The following is a 17,934-nucleotide window of genomic DNA, read 5'->3' on the forward strand; positions in this document are numbered from 1 at the left end:
GCATGAGGTACTACTTTATCACCTTGCCTTTCCCCTCTTTGCTGCATGGCTTCCTGTCTATCTGCCATCTGTCTTCATTTCCCGTTATTTTACACACTTGCTCTATCACTCCCCCATTTCTTGCCTCAACTACAAGTACATTTCCTGCTCCCATCCCTGCATACTTCCATCTCTCTTCACTCGTTGTTGCCCCCACTATCCCGCCTTCACTCCTCATCCGTCCTCTCTGCCACCCTGTTGCTTCCCACCTACCATTATTCTGCACTTGCTGCTACTTACCACACCCCCTCCTCTCTCTCTCCAAGTATCCCACACCCTGCATTCTTTTTCTCTGTGCCTCATCAGCTCCCATCTGAATCTCATACCTCCATGTCCAAGATCCTCATTGGAGCCTAAACTCAGCAAAGATGGATGGACACTGCTTACCACTCACCAGTATTGACTTTATCAATGCTTGTATACTTTCAGCAGAAACACCGTCAATGGTAATAGCAGCAGGCAGCCATCTGGGAGTGGATTTTTGAACTGTAATATTGTTCTGCAGTTCAAAGATGGCTGTGGCGTTGTTTCAAAATTCTGGAATGAAATGTAACATGACAGCCACCTTGGAACAGTACAACAAGAATAAGGTGTACAGTACAATTCCAACATAGCTACGTTATTAACTTTTGCGAAACTTGTACTGCAGTTGTACAAGTATTGGTAAAGCCAATACTGGTACACCTCTCGTGGTCATATTTTTACAAGCCTCATTGTGGAAGTCGTGTACATGAAGTGTGGTGTGTATGGCGAAGGACGTCTACATGAAGCAACCTTGCTTAGTTGCAAACCTTTTCACTGAACCCCATCTTCTCAAACTACAAGGCCTTACCTGCACCTGGCCATGCCAGATATCTCCCTGTCTGCCCAGACCAGTGCTGTCCAACATAGATCCAACAGGACTGAATCCTTGCCCGGATAGCAGCAGCCTGTTTAACTGTCTTCCATTGAAGTTAACAGTATGTAAATGTAGGTTATATGAACATTTAGAGCATTTAAAATGGATAAGCCTCTCTTGTACCGACTTTGGACAACCCTGTTCAAGACCATGCTTTCTTGACAACATTTTCCATCTAATTTTCATTGCAGCCATGCTTTTGTGAACCTCGTTACATATGCATAGCCTTGGATGTTCCTGGGCATAAAGGAAATGTCTGATTTTTACAACAGTTTTTCACAATGGCCATGTGTAATACATAGTCTAGCATTGTTCAGATTAACAGAGCACATTTTCCTCAGGTATAATGTGTTATTTAAAAAGTTTGTGAATCGACCAGTCATCAAAAGCGGTGTGCTCTGGGGTATAAAAACAACCATGGTTTTCATGCATTTTTGTTTTTACCCTGTCTTCCCCGAGCAGAAATGATGATCGCCCACCCTAGTAAAGAAACACTTTTCCAGAGCTCAATTGCAAAATGTGCTTCTCAAAAGCACGGACTACTAAGACTGGCCATTTATGACACTGCACATCGAACTGAACTGTCTTTCAGTATTAAGTTATTGGTGTCACCGCTCACTGAGGAGGCAGGGCGGGGCCTCTTGTGGGTGCACTAGGATAAGAATGCTGCGTAATTGAGGCCGATTGACAAAGGCATGTAGGAGTTCATAAAAAAGGTACCATTGTTCTACGACTTCTCCTACTCAACATGCTGCTGTGATTCGGTCACGTTGGCTTGACTGTAGGTGGTACCTAGACCGCGAGCCAGAATGTAGTGGGAGGGCCTTAATGTAATCTTCAATATAGGGCAGTTTAAGTTCACTGTGACAGGCATACTGTGATGAAGAAATAGGAGCACCCAGCAGTTTGCAACAAAATCTGTTTTCTTCACCCTGGATGCTATCACACTGTCTGAAACCCGAAACTTCTGCACCATAAGTAGCAGTAGGGGTGCATTGTAGTTTAACATTTTTAATAATGGCCGAAACTACCTCTGTTTTTTTGGGTTGGGGGAGGCCAAGTATATTGGTAATGGCTTTAGAAAACTTTTTTCTACTGTGCGCCACATGGTCAGCCCACAAAACATTTCCTGCAAAAACCAGCCCCCAAGTAGGGAAAAGTTCAAGTGCTCTGTAAACTTTCTGTGTCTAAAATAATAGCATTATTACAGTACTTTTTCATCCCAAAAGCCATTAAAAATGATTTCTTTAAATGAGTACATAGGTCCAAACCAGCCACAAAATCAACAAAGCCACGCACCAAAATACGTAAAGCATTTGGTGTGCGGGCCATTAGGACCACATCGTCGGCATACAATAGGGTGGGGAGTCTTTTACCATTGATACTTGGGACATCAGATTTGAGTGATACCAATGACTTGCTCAAGTCATTGATATAAAGAATAAAAAGGAGAGGGGCCAGGACACAACTGTGCCTGACCCCTCTACCAACTTTGAAGTCATTTGATACCTATCCGCCCTTACTGATCCGCACCGGAACCTTCAGGCCCTTATGTAGATCAGCTAAAAAAAGGTACTACGACCTCATCTAAACCATATTTTAAAAGGATAGACAAAGCCGGGACCTGTTGACAAAATCGAAGGCCGAGGTAAGGTCCATAAAATCTAGGTAAATAGGGGATTTTTTAGCTATTGTATATTTACCAATAATCAAATTGAAGTTTAGGCACTGCTCAACAGTGCCATTTCTAAACCCTAACTGACAATAATCTGGTGGGCGGGGGGGGGCATGGGAGGGGGGGGAGTTAAAAAAAATAATAATAATCTAGAATATTACCCTCCTCAGCCCATGTCCTTATTGAATGGGATCCTCCCCAAAATTTTCAATGTGTTATCAATAAGGGAGATCGGCCTATAACAACTAGGGTTGGTACGGTATCCCTTTTTAAAAATTGGTACGCTAATGCTAGTTGACCATGTATTTGGTATTGGTGAAACTGTTGAATTGTTAAAAACATTCAATAAACGAGGCGCCCAGAATTCAGGCTGATGTTTTATAAGATCGATAGGCAGGCCGTGCGGGCTTTGTTGCCCAGGCTCTGTTGGATTGTGTCCTCCACTTCGGACAAAGTTATCTGAACCCTGGTAACAGCTAGATGCCCAATAGAGGCCCTGTTTTGAACTGGAGCTGAATAGATCTTGGAAAAGTGGGCCACCAATGCCTCACTGGAGATATTACAGCTAATCGAGGACAGGGGATGTGCCAATGACTTCATGTCTTTAACAGCCGACCAGAAGGCGTTCCAGTTGTTTACCGTAACGCCACCTACAAGATTGTCCCAGCGTTCTTTAACTAGCTCCTCCTTTCTTAACATGATGACTGCTTTATAGCGTTTTCTAAACAGTTTAATAACAGCCTCATCTCTGCAGTGTTTTGCAAGTGCCCTACGAAGATCCCTGTTTGCTGCTGAGCAAATGCTATTGAACCATGTAGGGCTGGAGTGTGTTTCCTTAATGGACCTAGATACCATTTGTTTAATGCCCTCACATAATTGCATAGAGGCACTGACTACACCAGGATTAAGATCTTTAAAAGACAAACAGATATCAATTAGGGCCGAATATTCTCTTGCCATCTTACCAAATAAGACTGTGTTATCAACGCCGCGCCAGACCAATCTAAGATTGTCGGTAGAGGGAGACAGATCTCTTGCGCCACACTCTTTACCATAGGGTATTATGATCGCAGAGTGCCAAGAAAGTGGGAGGCTATTGCCAGCTGGGGCAGCACGAAAGACTCTTGTAAGGACATCAACTCGAAGTTGAGGGGTTGCTTGATATTGGTCAATCTGAATAAAATCAGGGTCTGGTGCCTTGTGCATTTAACTTAAAGCACTCTTGCACTTCTTGTCTTAATACGAACCCGCATTAGTATGAAGTTCTCATGACTGAGTCTCTAGAGTAATTGTAAAGACTGTTGCAGGACCACTATAACCCAAGACACTTCGAAGAAAGAAAGGCTCTGCTGAGAGGTTCAAGAGCAGCAATATGGCTGAAATGAAATAAGTGGTCACAGCTGAAATCCTTATAATCTGCATGTCTCACAGTTTAATCCCATCAAGACCAAAACTGCCGTCATCCTTCTGAGGTTAATATATTGAAGTACTCACAAAGTGTACGATATAAACACCTATTATTTACAGTTATACAGACTAAGCGTTGTTAAATGTGCTTTATTGAACACTAGATATTATTCTATAGCCTACAACCTTCACAGTACATAACTGACATCGGGAGATGGAAATACAGTATCTCATCAGTTTGGGATTAGTAGTTCATGCTTATGTAATTGTTCCCTGATGATGAAGCAGCCTTACGATCAGATTCCATCATGATGAAGTCATACTTCATACTAATGCAATGATGGTGGAGCTATCTTATCTCTGGATTCCATCCTGGTGGAACCGCTCCATTTGCCAATCCCATTATGACAGAGTTATAGTTTGTACATATTCCATCATGTTAAAATATATCCCTTGTGCTTGTTCCATGAGGGTGGAGCTATCCTTTCTCTGAATTTATCTCTTTACAACGAATGCGCTTCAACGCATTCCGTTACAATGACCTCGTTGTTACAACGCGAACCATTACATTGCAAGTCGTTACAACGACCTGATGGAGGAGGCATGCTGAATTTAGGAATAGTATAATTTACTATTCCTACTCCAGTTTCTGTAACAGCAGGGAAGGTGTTGGATTGTAAATCCAATACCTTCTGCCTCCTACAGCAAGTAGTTGTAACAACTTGCGATGTAATGGTTTGCGTTGTAACAACGCGGCGTTTTAACAACCGCGTTGTAATGGAATACGTTGTAGCACATTCATTGTAAATGATGTCTCCCCTTTCTCCAGATCTATCATGGTGAAATAATCCCATGTGCTAATCCTGTTAGGGCAGAGTTATCCTTTCCACTAATTCCATCACAATGGATACTTTTTTATACCCGCTCTATGAAGATAGAGCACTGCCTTTTGTCAATACCTTCATGGCAGAGACATTATTTTTTACTGAGTCGAGCTTTGTAGAAATGCCCTTGGTGGTGCTCATTTTTCTCAGTCAAATTATGGAGAATCTGATTGTGACAAGCAGGACATGGCTAGACTATCCTTTGGGTCATGCAGAAGCCATCACAAGAGCGCTTTCATTTGTACAATTTCCATCGTAGTAGAGCAATCCCAAGCTAATCTCATATGGGTGCAAATATCCTTTGATTCAATCCCATATTGGTGGAGCTATCCTGTGTGAATGACACAGAAAACAACAGAAATTGCCAGCAATTTTGTAGCAGTCTGAAAATCAGTATCTCAAATAGAATAATGTTGCCATTAAATAGGTCCATATGTTACTCTTGGAAACAATATTATCCACAATAGTTTTGTTTATTTTGTATGACAGAAACATAATTGTTAGACAAAATATCAATTTCCACCAAGTGACTTGCTGTCATTTTGTCTCCTGCAGGCGGGCTCGCTTCAAGCGCTCCAACAGTGTGACAGCCGGTGTGCAGGCGGACCTGGAGCTGGAAGGGTTTCCCAGCCTCTCGGTGGCCACGGAGGACAAGGGCCTACAGTTTGGGCGCTCATTTCACAGGCATGCTTCTGAGCCCACAGACTCCAGCACGCAGTACTCAGTGTACAAAACAGTGCACACACAAGGGCAGTGGGCCTACCGGGAGGACTACCAGATGCAGTATGACACCATGGAGGTCCCGCAGGGTGAGGCCTGGCTGGAGAGGGGCTCCCGCAGCTTGCCTGACTCCGGCCGAGCTTCTCCATGTCATAGAGATGGGGAATGGTTCATCAAAATGCTCCAAACCGAGGTTGAGAGGATGGAGGGATGGTGCCAGCAGATGGAGAGAGAAGCTGAAGATTATGACCTTCCTGAGGAGAGTAAGTATTTGACAATGTGTATCCTAATAGATGTGGGCAAAACGAAGACATATGGCAAGGCAACCTTTATGTGCCAGATGGTTCATTGATCCTCAGGATCTGGCAAAATGCTTGCAACTATATAACAAATTTTTAAAAGATACGAGCATACTTTGCAATGGGGCATGTTGCTTTCACTCCTTTTCCTCTACTGGTACCTAATATTAGAGGCAAAGGCACATCTGTCTTTTCTTTCCGATCGAGTCCCAGAGTCTGCCATTGGGAGTCACAGGTCCCTCCTCCTTTTGATGTCAAATTAACTAAAATGTAGGCTCTCACTCACATATTTTTAGATATATGCTTCTATCACTGGCATCCAAGGCCTATCATTTTCCTCTTGATCCACTTCCATAGCCAGTCAGTGGAGCTGAAGACCTGTCCATACCATCTTAATCCAATGTCACTGCCTTAAACTGTGAGGTTAAGCCTTGTTTCTATCCTCCTGATACAATCACAGTGCTTGCGTCTTTGAGTTCTTCCATGATTAGGACTTTAAAACCCTCTTACAGGAGTAGATGTGTAGATTTGTTGATAATTGTAAATGCGAGACTACTCTGAGCATATTACCATGTTTATGATCCCTATGTGGCAAAGGAGTAACTCGGAGCCACTTACAACTGGAAGGCTTCTAAGAATGGATGAATGTCTGGGTACACTGAATGTAAGTAGCATGTGCACCAGGAATAACAACACCAAGCTTCTAGCTTAGAATTTATGGATACCATCCAAGCATAAACCTGGAAGAAAAGATGTTCATCGTCCTGCCTGGTTTTTGTTTTGCCAGTTTTGGAGAAGATACGCAGTGCGGTTGGAAGTGCCCAGCTGCTCATGTCCCAGAAAGTGCAACAGTTTTTCCATCTTTGCCAACAGAACATGGTGAGCATTTCTTGATTCGCTTTTGTGGCACTGCTTGTATTTGATGGGTGCCTTTCGGCATGGCCCTTGCTACTAAATCTGTAGTTTTCTTCTTATAATGTTGCTAGCCTAAACTGAGTGTCTACTTGATCAGTTACCCACAATTTGTTTTAGATTTTGTATTTAATCCACTCAGTGGTAATCTCTGATTAGAGAAACTTTGGCAAAAACGCCTTTCTCCCAAATCCAGAGTTCGACAAGGGACGTTATTGATTATCTTCTTACATTGATCAAATATGGCTCTCTTATTTTCGAAACCTTTTTACCTTTTAACTTGTTCAGTAAATGTTTTAGTAAATACAAACAAACGATGCTCTCCTCCATTTTATGAATGATGAATTTTAAAGCTATATTTTGCATCACTCGCTGCATTTGGTAATGCAAAATGATTACGGTCTTTTAAATTGGGCCTGAAGGGTTAGCCTTGTAAAACAGAGCTAAAACGATGGGCGCAGTTCAAGAGGGGAAACATTATGATGTTGGAAAAGTGGTAGCACCGAAAATAGATCTTAATAGACCTTCTGCTACCCAAATTTGAGGTACATATCTGACAAACAGCTGCCTAAAGTCTATTTTTTTCTTTTGTCGGTGTACACCCAGAATTGGGGAACTCACCGTTTCCCATCTGCTGCGAGCAGTGACTCTTAGGGGTAGGGTCCTACCCACCTTTACACTGTGCTATCTCTGCGTCTGCACTTCATGGGCAGAAAAATCAAATTGTTGCAGTATCAGTGCATACCTCACTCAGTCACTAGGGCTCAATCCTGGGGCGAAGTTTGAAATTGGATAAAACCTGTGTATCCGGGTCTGGAATGAGGGATGGGGCTCTCAGAAAGTCAGGATTGGGAGTTAAGGGACAGGAGAGCCTCGCAGCTCTCCGGTACATGCACTTTTTTTACCCTCATAGAAAGCACCTTAGTCTTTGTCTTAGGAATCCTGAATCACAATTCTTTTTCTGAGTAGTAACTCTGGAATTTCCAAAAGTAATACACGCCTACTAATGGGAACATGCTCTCTGAAAAAGCTCAGTGTCGGGCAGCTCTTCTGTTATCCAAGGCATTGCAACACCAATCTTTACAGAAGGGCCCAAAAACAGGTTATGCCGCGTACAATATCAATAGCTCAGTCCGAGCCTGTCCGGGGCAGATCTTTTCAGACCAGCTGTCAATGGAACGGGGGGCGGGGGGTTAGGGAGTTTATCAATTCTTTAACCTCTTCCATGCTTGTGACGAGCAGAGCTCGTCATGAGGCACAGTGCAGCTGCACTCATGACGAGCTGAGCTCGTCACAGCTGTTGGAACGTTTGCACGCGGGGATAATTTCCCCGCTGTGCCGAACGTTCGCAAACGGGTGTGGCTGTGATGAGCTCAGCTCGTCATGAGTTCAGCTCCACTATGCCTCATGACGAGCTCAGCTCGTCACAAGCATGGAAGAGGGGGGGGGGGGGAACACCCTGAAGCGAAGGGGTTAAAGGAGTATTTATGCCAGGGAATCTGTATCATGATGAGGTCAGAACTGTATTTCTGCCTGTACGGATTCCCACATCAAGCCACCTCCCCCACCAACACAACTAAAATATCTTTATCATCAACTCCCAGCTGCAATATAGAATTCCTTGCAGGCCTCTAGGAGTTTTCTCTCACCTCATGGACACGTTGTCCATCAATAGGGATAGGCTATTTCCACATAGTTCCCAGCGCATGACTAAAGGGGAACCTTCATGTAATTTCAGGGATGTTTATTCCAGGAGTAACAGCCAATGTTCTACATGTTTGTTTTTTGGTTTCCCCCTTTGTCTCATTATTCCTGGAATGTTTCACTCTTCATATATTTTGCCAATGTCTTCTGATTCCTCATGTCCTCCTTCTTTTCATTGTGTAATTTAAATTGCTGTTTCTTGACACCTTCACCTCCTCTTTTCTGTCTGTGTTTACTTTCTGGTTCTTTGTGTATTCCTTCATCAACATTCTCAGGCTTCTTGCTCTGTTTTTCCTTTTCAGTCTGGTGGTTGTCTTTCATCTGTCTGTGCCTTTTTGTTTTTTCCTCTCATCCTTATTCTAAAAACATTTTGGTCGCCTTTTTTGGCACTGACTTGTCGAAATGCTGTTGTCCCCTCAATGTTATTCACCCTGTGGTAATTCTTCCTCAGCCCAGTAATGTCTTTGTCCTTGAGTTCTTTTTTTTCCTGGTTTCAACCATTCCATAACACCTTCTCCTTTCCTTCCAGGACCCCAATGCATTTCCAATTCCCACTTCGCAGGATCTGGCTGGCTTTTGGGACCTCCTTCAGCTTTCTTTTGAGGATGTCAGTTTAAAGTTTGCCGAGCTTCAGCAGCTGAAGAACAATGGGTGGAGCCTCCTGGAGCCAAAGGTACAGTTGTAAATGATGAATGCATGATGATGTTTGCGTAGCATAGTGCACTACCAAAGGAAACATGAGCGGTTGTGAGTAAAAAACCAGATTTCATGTTACTAAGAGGTTATCAGGTTCGGCCTACTGGATGAAAAAAGTATCTTGCCAAAATCATATGTAAGTTCATGCTTTAATAAAGGATGAACAAAGAAAGTACCAACAGTTGACTTCTGGAGTGTTGTGCGCTAGAGTAGACAGTGGCAAGCATATCTCTCCCACACTGTAGAGACTATGCAGTACCAAGAGTACATTTCAGTGCACTCTTGATTCTCCGTAATGTTGCCCTTGTAGAGTATCTAGCACATTAATGCACACAATTTAAACGGTGTGTCCCCAACAGAACTCTGAAAACAATGTCTTTAAAAAGGGCCATGTTTAAGTAAAATTACTGTTGCTAGGATACACCAATGAAATTGCCTGTCTTTGACCTTTAACCAGGTTAATAACCCAGGAGTTTTATGAAAAGATGAAAGTCCTTGCTACGTCCTCATTTAAATTTCTGCGGACCATCTTCATTGCAGGTGGAGTGGCAGATGCATACAACAAAAAGGGAGAAAAACGGTCAATCTATAAAGAGACCAAGAATCTAGAAAGAACAATCAAAGAAGTGTAGAAACAGTGCAGATTCAGCCCCACTATGTTGAGATGAATCCCATCAGCCCACCACACCGGCGGAGCATCGTCATCTGGGAATGAAATAAACAAATCCGGTGCAGCACACCCCTGGCTCGGGTGAACCTTATTGCACTGTACTCCAGAGATGAGCGATCCACCCAAGTATGATCTCAGAAAAGTGGTGCTGAAAACTTTGCAGTGCAGAACAAAATAAGATATAGTGAAGTTTAAAAATGGCTACCGGGAAGCACATCTATACTTTATTAAGTGTTCGCAGGTGCAAAGATTAAAAAGGTGAAAGGCTGATAGTTTGAAAAAATGACAATCTCATAGCAATAGGACAAGGGTCAATATGTTTCAGCCAAATAGGTGATAGTAACCTGGCTTTCGTCAGGACCAAGCGTGGTAAACGCTACTGCAATAATGTAAGAATAATGTGTATAAATAAATTTAGAACATTTTAAATCATTGTTACTATATAGCCTACCAAAACTTGGTGGACACTGATCTCTCCTAGTATCCGGTTTATATAGGGTGGCAATTCATTTCTGCAACAACAATAAGTGTCTTAGTATCAATATATATCTGCTGTATAAAAATTACATAAGAAGAAAGTACCCCCTAAGGTGGATAAACATATAAATTATGCTGAACAAATGTTATACTAACATTCTAAGTGTACTCACCCAGCTTTATGTGGGAGTAGACCTCACCTCACCCGGCAACTGCTCGGTAGTGGAGGCCCCGCTCTATATGGGGTAGAAGGAACACACCCTCATCAGTTGTATGTGTATTCTCTTTCCCTAAAAATACTTTTTTGTTGACACAAAACTAAGCAGACCATAGACCTCTGACCCAGGGTCTAGACTCAATGATAAACTAGTAAACAAAAAATGTGTAGGGGAATCAGAAAAAAACACCTGGATCAAGAAATCTCAGATCTTTATACACAGTCATAATTAAAACTGTCTTATGTCACCAAGAATAAACAGTGAACCAGTAAGTTTGCAGTTGTATGTAGATTCCTCCAAAGTTTGTAATAAATACCAAACCACCACAGAGATAAATTAATATGGTAGAAGGTCAGGTTATTGTGCCAGGGCGCACCTGTCCGCGGTACCCCTCTCATTGATCAAGCCGAAGGGGAGGTAATTGTGTTCCTTGGACAGTGTCTTTTAGTGTCTTTTATAGTCCCCATGATTGGATAATGCCTGTCACCTGACTAGACGGGGCAAGCCAAATGAGCATGTTAGTTAGATTAGTGATCGCCCGATCTACCAGGGCGCATGCTCAACCTAAACCATTCACTCGTTCAGGAGGCCGTAGGGATTTGTAGTTGGTGTAATGATGCCTCAATAGTATAATGTTAGCTGACAGCTCAGGAGCACTGTCCTGCCGACACTCATCATCGCCTGCGCATGCTCATAGTTGTTCCGCTATGCTATAAGCCCTTTAACCAGGTTAATAACCCAGGAGTTTTATGAAAAGATGAAAGTCCTTCCTACGTCCTCATTTAAACTTCTGCGGACCCGCTTCATTGCAGGTGGAGTGGCAGATGCACCAGCTCCACCACCCCACCTGCGAAGCTCCAACCAAAGTTTGACTTCACCAGCTGGGTGATGGTCATTTTCCATCCCAAAGTAGCTCCTGTGTCCACAGTGGGACCTGCTACGAAAGCAGGATTACTGTGTGCTCTCTGTGTGTAAGTTATTTCCAAAGACAGACCCCCGCCCCAAATTTGGGTCTGTTTTCAGAAGAAATGTAACAAATATCCTCTACGCGCAGGCAACATTTACGGATTTTCTCAGTCTGGGACCATCCTGCTACAACGGTGGCCTTACACAGTGCAGAGAGGTTGGAATCCATTCCAAGGGTTTGGTTGCAGAAGGGGAAGAGAAACAGAGGACAGAAATTGAAAATGAGAATGAATGAAGTATGTTAAAAGGTGAAATTGAGCAACTGGTGAATTGAGAAACGTGACGAAGAGTACGTTAGCTTTTTTTTTTCAAACGTAAAACCACTTTTAGCTAAATACAAAAGTTGGTTTTACACTTGTAAAAGGATTTATTTACATGAAGTTTTTAGTATCAGTAAAGTTACTTTCAAGGGCGGCTAGCAACTGTGGAGTGGCTGTTCCAAGATTCTGATATAAACGGATTATTTGTGCACACCTACTAACTTACAACTTTGCAGGTATTCTTTCTGTCTAGGTTCCCCTTATAGATTTACTTCTACAAAAGGTAGAAGTAAATTCCTTGCCAGGATGGCAATGTAGATGAAAGCACCCCCAAAGTCCTGGAATGTGAGAGGCTGGATTTCGCCATGAGGAAAATTATTTCCACTGTGGTGATAAAAACTTCAAAAGCATAAATGTGGCATTTTCTAATTCACTTCTGTGCATAAAACGGTGCATGCGAAAATCCCGATTTCAAATGCACAAAAATCTTCACTCAATATCCTTGGAAACCTGTGATACTCTGGGAACATGCATACCCTGGGAAACCTTTCTGAATTTCCAAAATTATCAGGTTTAGAATCAATTGAGGTTGTAAATCTTCAGGTGCAGATGAATTCCTTCCTACTTTTAAAAATTGGGGCTCGAATGAAAAAAAGAATGCAGAAGCGAGTGGTGAGCGGCAGAAAACAATAAAGGGGCATATTCACAAGGAGTTAACTCCGATTTATTTCCACATTAACGCAGCAAAAGTGGAGAAAGATTTAACAACCCATTCAGAAGCTGATGCAAACTGCAAACACAACCAGTATTCCCACAATAACTGCCCCAAAATTTATCTACACGTGGACACCACCAACTATAAATAACTAATGAGATTCAGAGTAGGCGATCCCGTGCAAAAACACACGAGAAAACCACAACACCACATTCACAATGAACTGCCAGATCTGCGAAGCGAAGCAAAAACACTGGATAAACCATGGTAGCACTAAGGTTTTTACACCTGCCTTTTGCTGCTGCAAAGCAGGACAACTACCCACAGCATGAAAAGGAGCCCAGCCAAGAGCCACACCTGAAGACGCACAGATGCCATGGAGGCAAGGATCAGCCAGCTCCAATACCCATGTGGGTCCCAACACCCACCACCACCCCCAGACCCCGACATATTTTTTTAATAACCTGCCAACCCCTCAGCATTCACCTGTGAATGCATTTCTGTCTATCACTTGTAGGTGCTGGCTGGCAGGGTCTTTCAATAGAGCAGGGGTACAGAGGTCGGGCAAAGTGCCTCTGTTGTCACAGCAGTCTTTCAGGCTGCGTACCAAAATTTTAATGAACCAGACAATGTCTCCTGCATTTGTTAGTCACTTGATATCCTAACACTCACATCCTAATATTTGTAGGGCCATGTTCGCAATGCGATATCACCTGGGTTGAGAAAGGTGGGTTATATGGTGCTGATGTGCGGTTACATAGCTATCACCTGCTAACACAGGAATAACTATCGTCACCTGTTTTCTCCACTGTAATTATCACCATGTAGCACTGGCTTGTGAATTCCACGCTATCATGACGAAAAAATCGGGGTTAGGCAGTGCTAACTTTTCTGTCGATAGATTACTTTGACAATAGTTATCGCACGTTCTTGTGAATATACCACATAGTGTTTTCCAAAAGATGAGTTGGAGAAGGAAGTGCACAGAAAAAAGTGTAATAGGAGTGAGGGGTGTGTCAAAATTAGAATTAGGGAGTGAAAAAAGCGGATTGGTAAAGTTAGAGAGAAGAGGATTCATTGAAAAATGTGCCTGAACAGGGCCAAGAATGTGCAATAAAGGGCTAGATGTTGGAAAATATTGTGTAGTTATGCAATATAGAGGAAGAAAGGATATGTTATTTACCTGTAATCTTAGTTTTCCACCATGAATGTTCCCACTGAACTCATAAATTCATAAAGGCTAGAATATCTCAGTGCATGTGTGAGATCCCGGAGCATAATTTTTTTTAAACTCTTGTTTCCCAGCCCAATCGATTAAAGAAAACATGCTCAACCTAGAAAGATTTGCTGTTTTCCAGATAACCAAAATGGAATAAACAGCAGTACATGTGGCTGAGAAATATCACTTAAAATTGCTTAAGCAACATAAAATAAAAACAGGAAATAGTACTCCAATATAAAAAATAGTATACATAGTATAATTCAATTCTGCCTCTTTAAGAACCTTGGCAGCCTACACTGTGCCATCAAATCCAGCAGGGTGTCAGTAAGACAGTCCATTTTTGGAGCATTAAGAAATTATATGAGAAAAGTCACGGTTTTCATCATCATTATGAAATCTTTATTCGGCTGTGGCCAGCCATAAAAGAACACATCATCATATCATAATAAAATACATTACAAGAATACAATATAAATGCCATGAGCAAGGAGACGACTATGAACGTAACACGCATCAGTAGCACAATTAATGAGTAGGTTTAAAAAATAATCACTGTGGGAAAAATAAATAGGATAAAAAGTCATTTTCCAATGATATTTCGTGTCCGAACTGCGGAAGAAATATATTTATAAACCATTAAACAGGTGTACTCATCATTTAAAAGCTGAAGATGACTCAGGGCAGCCCGACATTTTCTAATATCTAGAAATTTTAACAGTGGTTTTAGAAAGGCACGTCTCTCATTAATATACAGATTACAAAAAAACATAAAGTGCAATGTGCTCTGTGCTGATTCTGAGTCACAGGGGCATAAGTCCAAATCGGTATCAGAATACACATCTCGGGGATATGAAACCAACAGTTGGGAGATTCCAAACTTGAACCTAATGACATAATACAATTTGGAGTGACTAAGGTGAAGGGATTAATAAAACTCCATACCTGGAGAGCAGACTAGAAGTGAATGGTCTACAACCCTTTTCTTCATTGTATCCTGTCTGTCTCTCAAAGAATATGAAAGAATTAAAAAATCAATTTTCAACTTATGCCCTTGATATTTTGGCAATATTCTCGGGATTCTCAAAACAGTCCAACAATCTCAGAGTCTCCAGTTGCGCCCTGACATAAAAGAACCGTGGGATTTAATCCAATCCACCCAATCCAATTTTAAGCAGTATGGGATGATGGCATGATTTAAGACTGCTGCTTCCTTTTCCCAAATGTTATGCCACAACAACAAAGGAGCCAAATGTATACGAAAGGATAGAGGAATCACCCCAAGCTCGCTATGACAGATGCTAGCAGCGGTGGATTTAGGGAAGCTCAGTAATCGTTTCATACACCTATTCTCGGTTCCCTGCAGGCATTCAATTTTACAAGAGCCCCAAACTCGAGCACCACACAGGGTGACAGCACTTGTACGTGCTTTATAAATTTCAGTCATTACCTTAATAGGTTGAGAGCCTAGTTTTTTTGTAAACCTAAAAATAGCCTCTAAAGTTTGATTAAAACCCCTAATCCTAGCCTCTAATAGGTGGGACCAGGTGTTATTTGATTCAAAAAGAATTCCCAGGTAGGAAAAAGTGGGCACATAACGCAATTTTTCATTATTTATAAGGCATGTCTTTAACGTTGCAGGGGATATACCTACCACCATGATATTGGATTTAGCTACGTTTGTCTTCAGGCCAAGATCATCCATGAAATTGTTGAAACTGGTTAAAAGCCTCTGCAACCCCACTCCCGTTCTAGACATTAAGATACAGTCGTCTGCATATAGTAGCGCTGGTAACAACCTGCCACCTATTTGGGGAACATCCACGTTCCCAGTTTTAATATGGCTCTCTAGGTCGTGTATATATAGACAGAATAAAAAAGGAGCGAGCACGCAGCCCTGGGGTACCCTTGGTTCATCTTAATTGGGGCTGAAAGATCCCCATCTGCTCCATAGCGTACCCTCCCTGTGACATCTTGATACATTGATGCTAGGAAGTGTACAATCGGCGGTTCAATGCCCATTTGCAACATCTTCTCCCAGAGCCCCCCTCTCTGCACCCAATGAAAGGCGGACGTCAGGTCCATGAACCCTAGATAAAGGGATCCAGGCTTGGCTAAGGTGTATTTACCTATGACTAGGTGCAGGTTGAGGCACTGTTCGATGGTGTCCAAGCCTCTCCTGAAACCATACTGGATGTCAGAAAATTTTCCAGTTTCCAATACCCAGCCCTCCAGCCTTTCTAGAATGACTCTACCCATGATTTTACAGGTACAGTCACTTAGGGATATTGGGCGATAACATTTAGTATTCACCCTATCACCCTTTTTAAAGATGGGGACTATTATCACGGTTCTCCAGGAGTCAGGGGGACCTAGCACCGTGTAGCAGCGTTTTAAGTTTAAACATGGTGGGAAGGGCGTTTTTAAAGTCAGACAACATACCCATGGTGATGAACTAGGAACACAAGTAAGTAATGCTTCATTCTTCACCATGGCATTTCCTTTTATATCCATAAAATGCAGACTATAGTAGCAATCATGCCCAACATTAACAGTGCAATCATAGCCAAAGAGATTAAACCTTAGGCAAATAGATTACAAAGGAAAGCATGACCCACCAGAATAGCTATTCCAGAGTCACCATCCAGGCAATAATGCCTAGGAACAGCATGGGCTCATCTCCAAGTGGCTACCTTACAAGCGTCAGGAATAGGGATATTCCTTATCAAAGCTGCAGTAGCAACCTTTCATCTAGTAAGGTTAGCTTTAGGCGTACCAGGGAAGGATCTATTAGCTTTCACATAACAGGTAACAAACAAGAAACTATCCACCTGGCTTTAGTCTGCTTAGACTAGGCTAAACCAGTCCAGAGAGCACCTTGATTAACTAAGAGTAGCTTGACTTTACAAAACTCTTTAGTCTTGTCCAAATAATATCATAATTCCCTTTTAACATCCAGAGTATGCAAATCCCTCTGTAGCTGGGACATTGGATTTGGGAAAAACATAGGCAAAGACTAAGTCTGATTTATGTGGAAATCTGGCGCAAATGTTTGAAGAAATAAGGATGAGTTTTTAGTGGCATTTTATTACAAGGAAAATTTAATGGTTCATCAGTACAGACAACATAAATATCACTCACCCTTCTGGTAGGAGTAATTGCCACTCAAAAGGCCACTTTCCATAAAGGGTGACATAGATTAACTTAGTGCATTGGTTAAAAAGGTGGTCCCATTAACTAAAGAGAACTACATTTAATTTCCAGTGTGGAGGAGGTAATCTAACTTGAGGAAACACTTTAATAAGAGCTTCTACTGGAATGATGAAAAGAATGCCTTACCATAAGAAATGGTGTCAGCCAAATGCATTCTACCAAAAGAAAACTGCAAAGCAATGTTTGTCAGATAAAAAAAATATATATTTACTTCCTGGCTTCTTCCCAAGCCCACTTGTCTGTTGACACACCATATCCAAAACCTTGTCCACTGGAATGTATAAGAATACCTAGTAAGAGGGTGCTTCGCCTCCCTCAGAACAGCCATGCAGTTATTAGGCAACTTCAAATGTCCATACGCTACGACCTGAGGAGCCAGGCAGTAAAGTTGAGTGGTGGTAGACTCAGATGGAAGAGTCCATCATAAATTTCTTGTGTGGCAGAATGGATATCTCAAGAAAGTCAGTTACCACCACTGACAGGGCCAGTCCAGTGCAATGAGAATAATCTTCCCCTTACTGAATTTGAACTAGCTGATAACCTGAGACAGAAGAGGATTTGAAAGAAATGTGTGGAGAAATCTTTTCGGACAGCTTATCAAAAGTGAATTCCCCAGTGACTGAGGTTCTGAAAATCTGGAGGTGTAAATACGGCATTTTGCATTTTCTTCTGCACTGAACAAATCTGTTCCTGGATGCTTCAACAAGAAAAGATGCCTGACAATCCCTCATTGTTTATATCTCGCGTATGCTGTTCCAGCAAATGACAACTGAATCCATCTGCAGTTGCATTTCAAAGTCCTAGACGATGCTTCACCGTCAGTTGTATTCCTCTTGCAAGCAGCCAGCCCCAAGTCATCTGATCCTCTTTGGAGAGGACTCTGGATTTCAAACACCCTTACTTGTTTAGATATTACACAGTTGAAATGTTATCCATCTGAGGAAGAAAATGGGCTAGCTTCA

The 17,934-nt window shown here is 42.1% G+C and overlaps 1 protein-coding gene across 2 annotated transcripts in view; it reads left to right on the forward strand.

Annotated features, from left to right (window-relative positions):
* DLGAP3 (DLG associated protein 3) overlaps positions 1-17,934 on the forward strand; it is a 483,972-nt gene that overhangs the window by 448,825 nt on the left and 17,213 nt on the right. For both annotated transcript variants that reach the window (XM_086956531.1, XM_086956533.1), the window contains 3 exons: positions 5,459-5,886; positions 6,710-6,801; positions 9,068-9,211. In XM_086956531.1, the coding sequence (XP_086812657.1) occupies positions 5,459-5,886; positions 6,710-6,801; positions 9,068-9,211 (664 nt within the window). The remainder of the gene's footprint in view (positions 1-5,458; positions 5,887-6,709; positions 6,802-9,067; positions 9,212-17,934) is intronic.

This window comes from Lissotriton vulgaris, chromosome 2_1 (assembly GCF_964263255.1).
Source record: "Lissotriton vulgaris chromosome 2_1, aLisVul1.2, whole genome shotgun sequence".
Lineage (NCBI taxonomy): Eukaryota > Metazoa > Chordata > Amphibia > Caudata > Salamandridae > Lissotriton > Lissotriton vulgaris.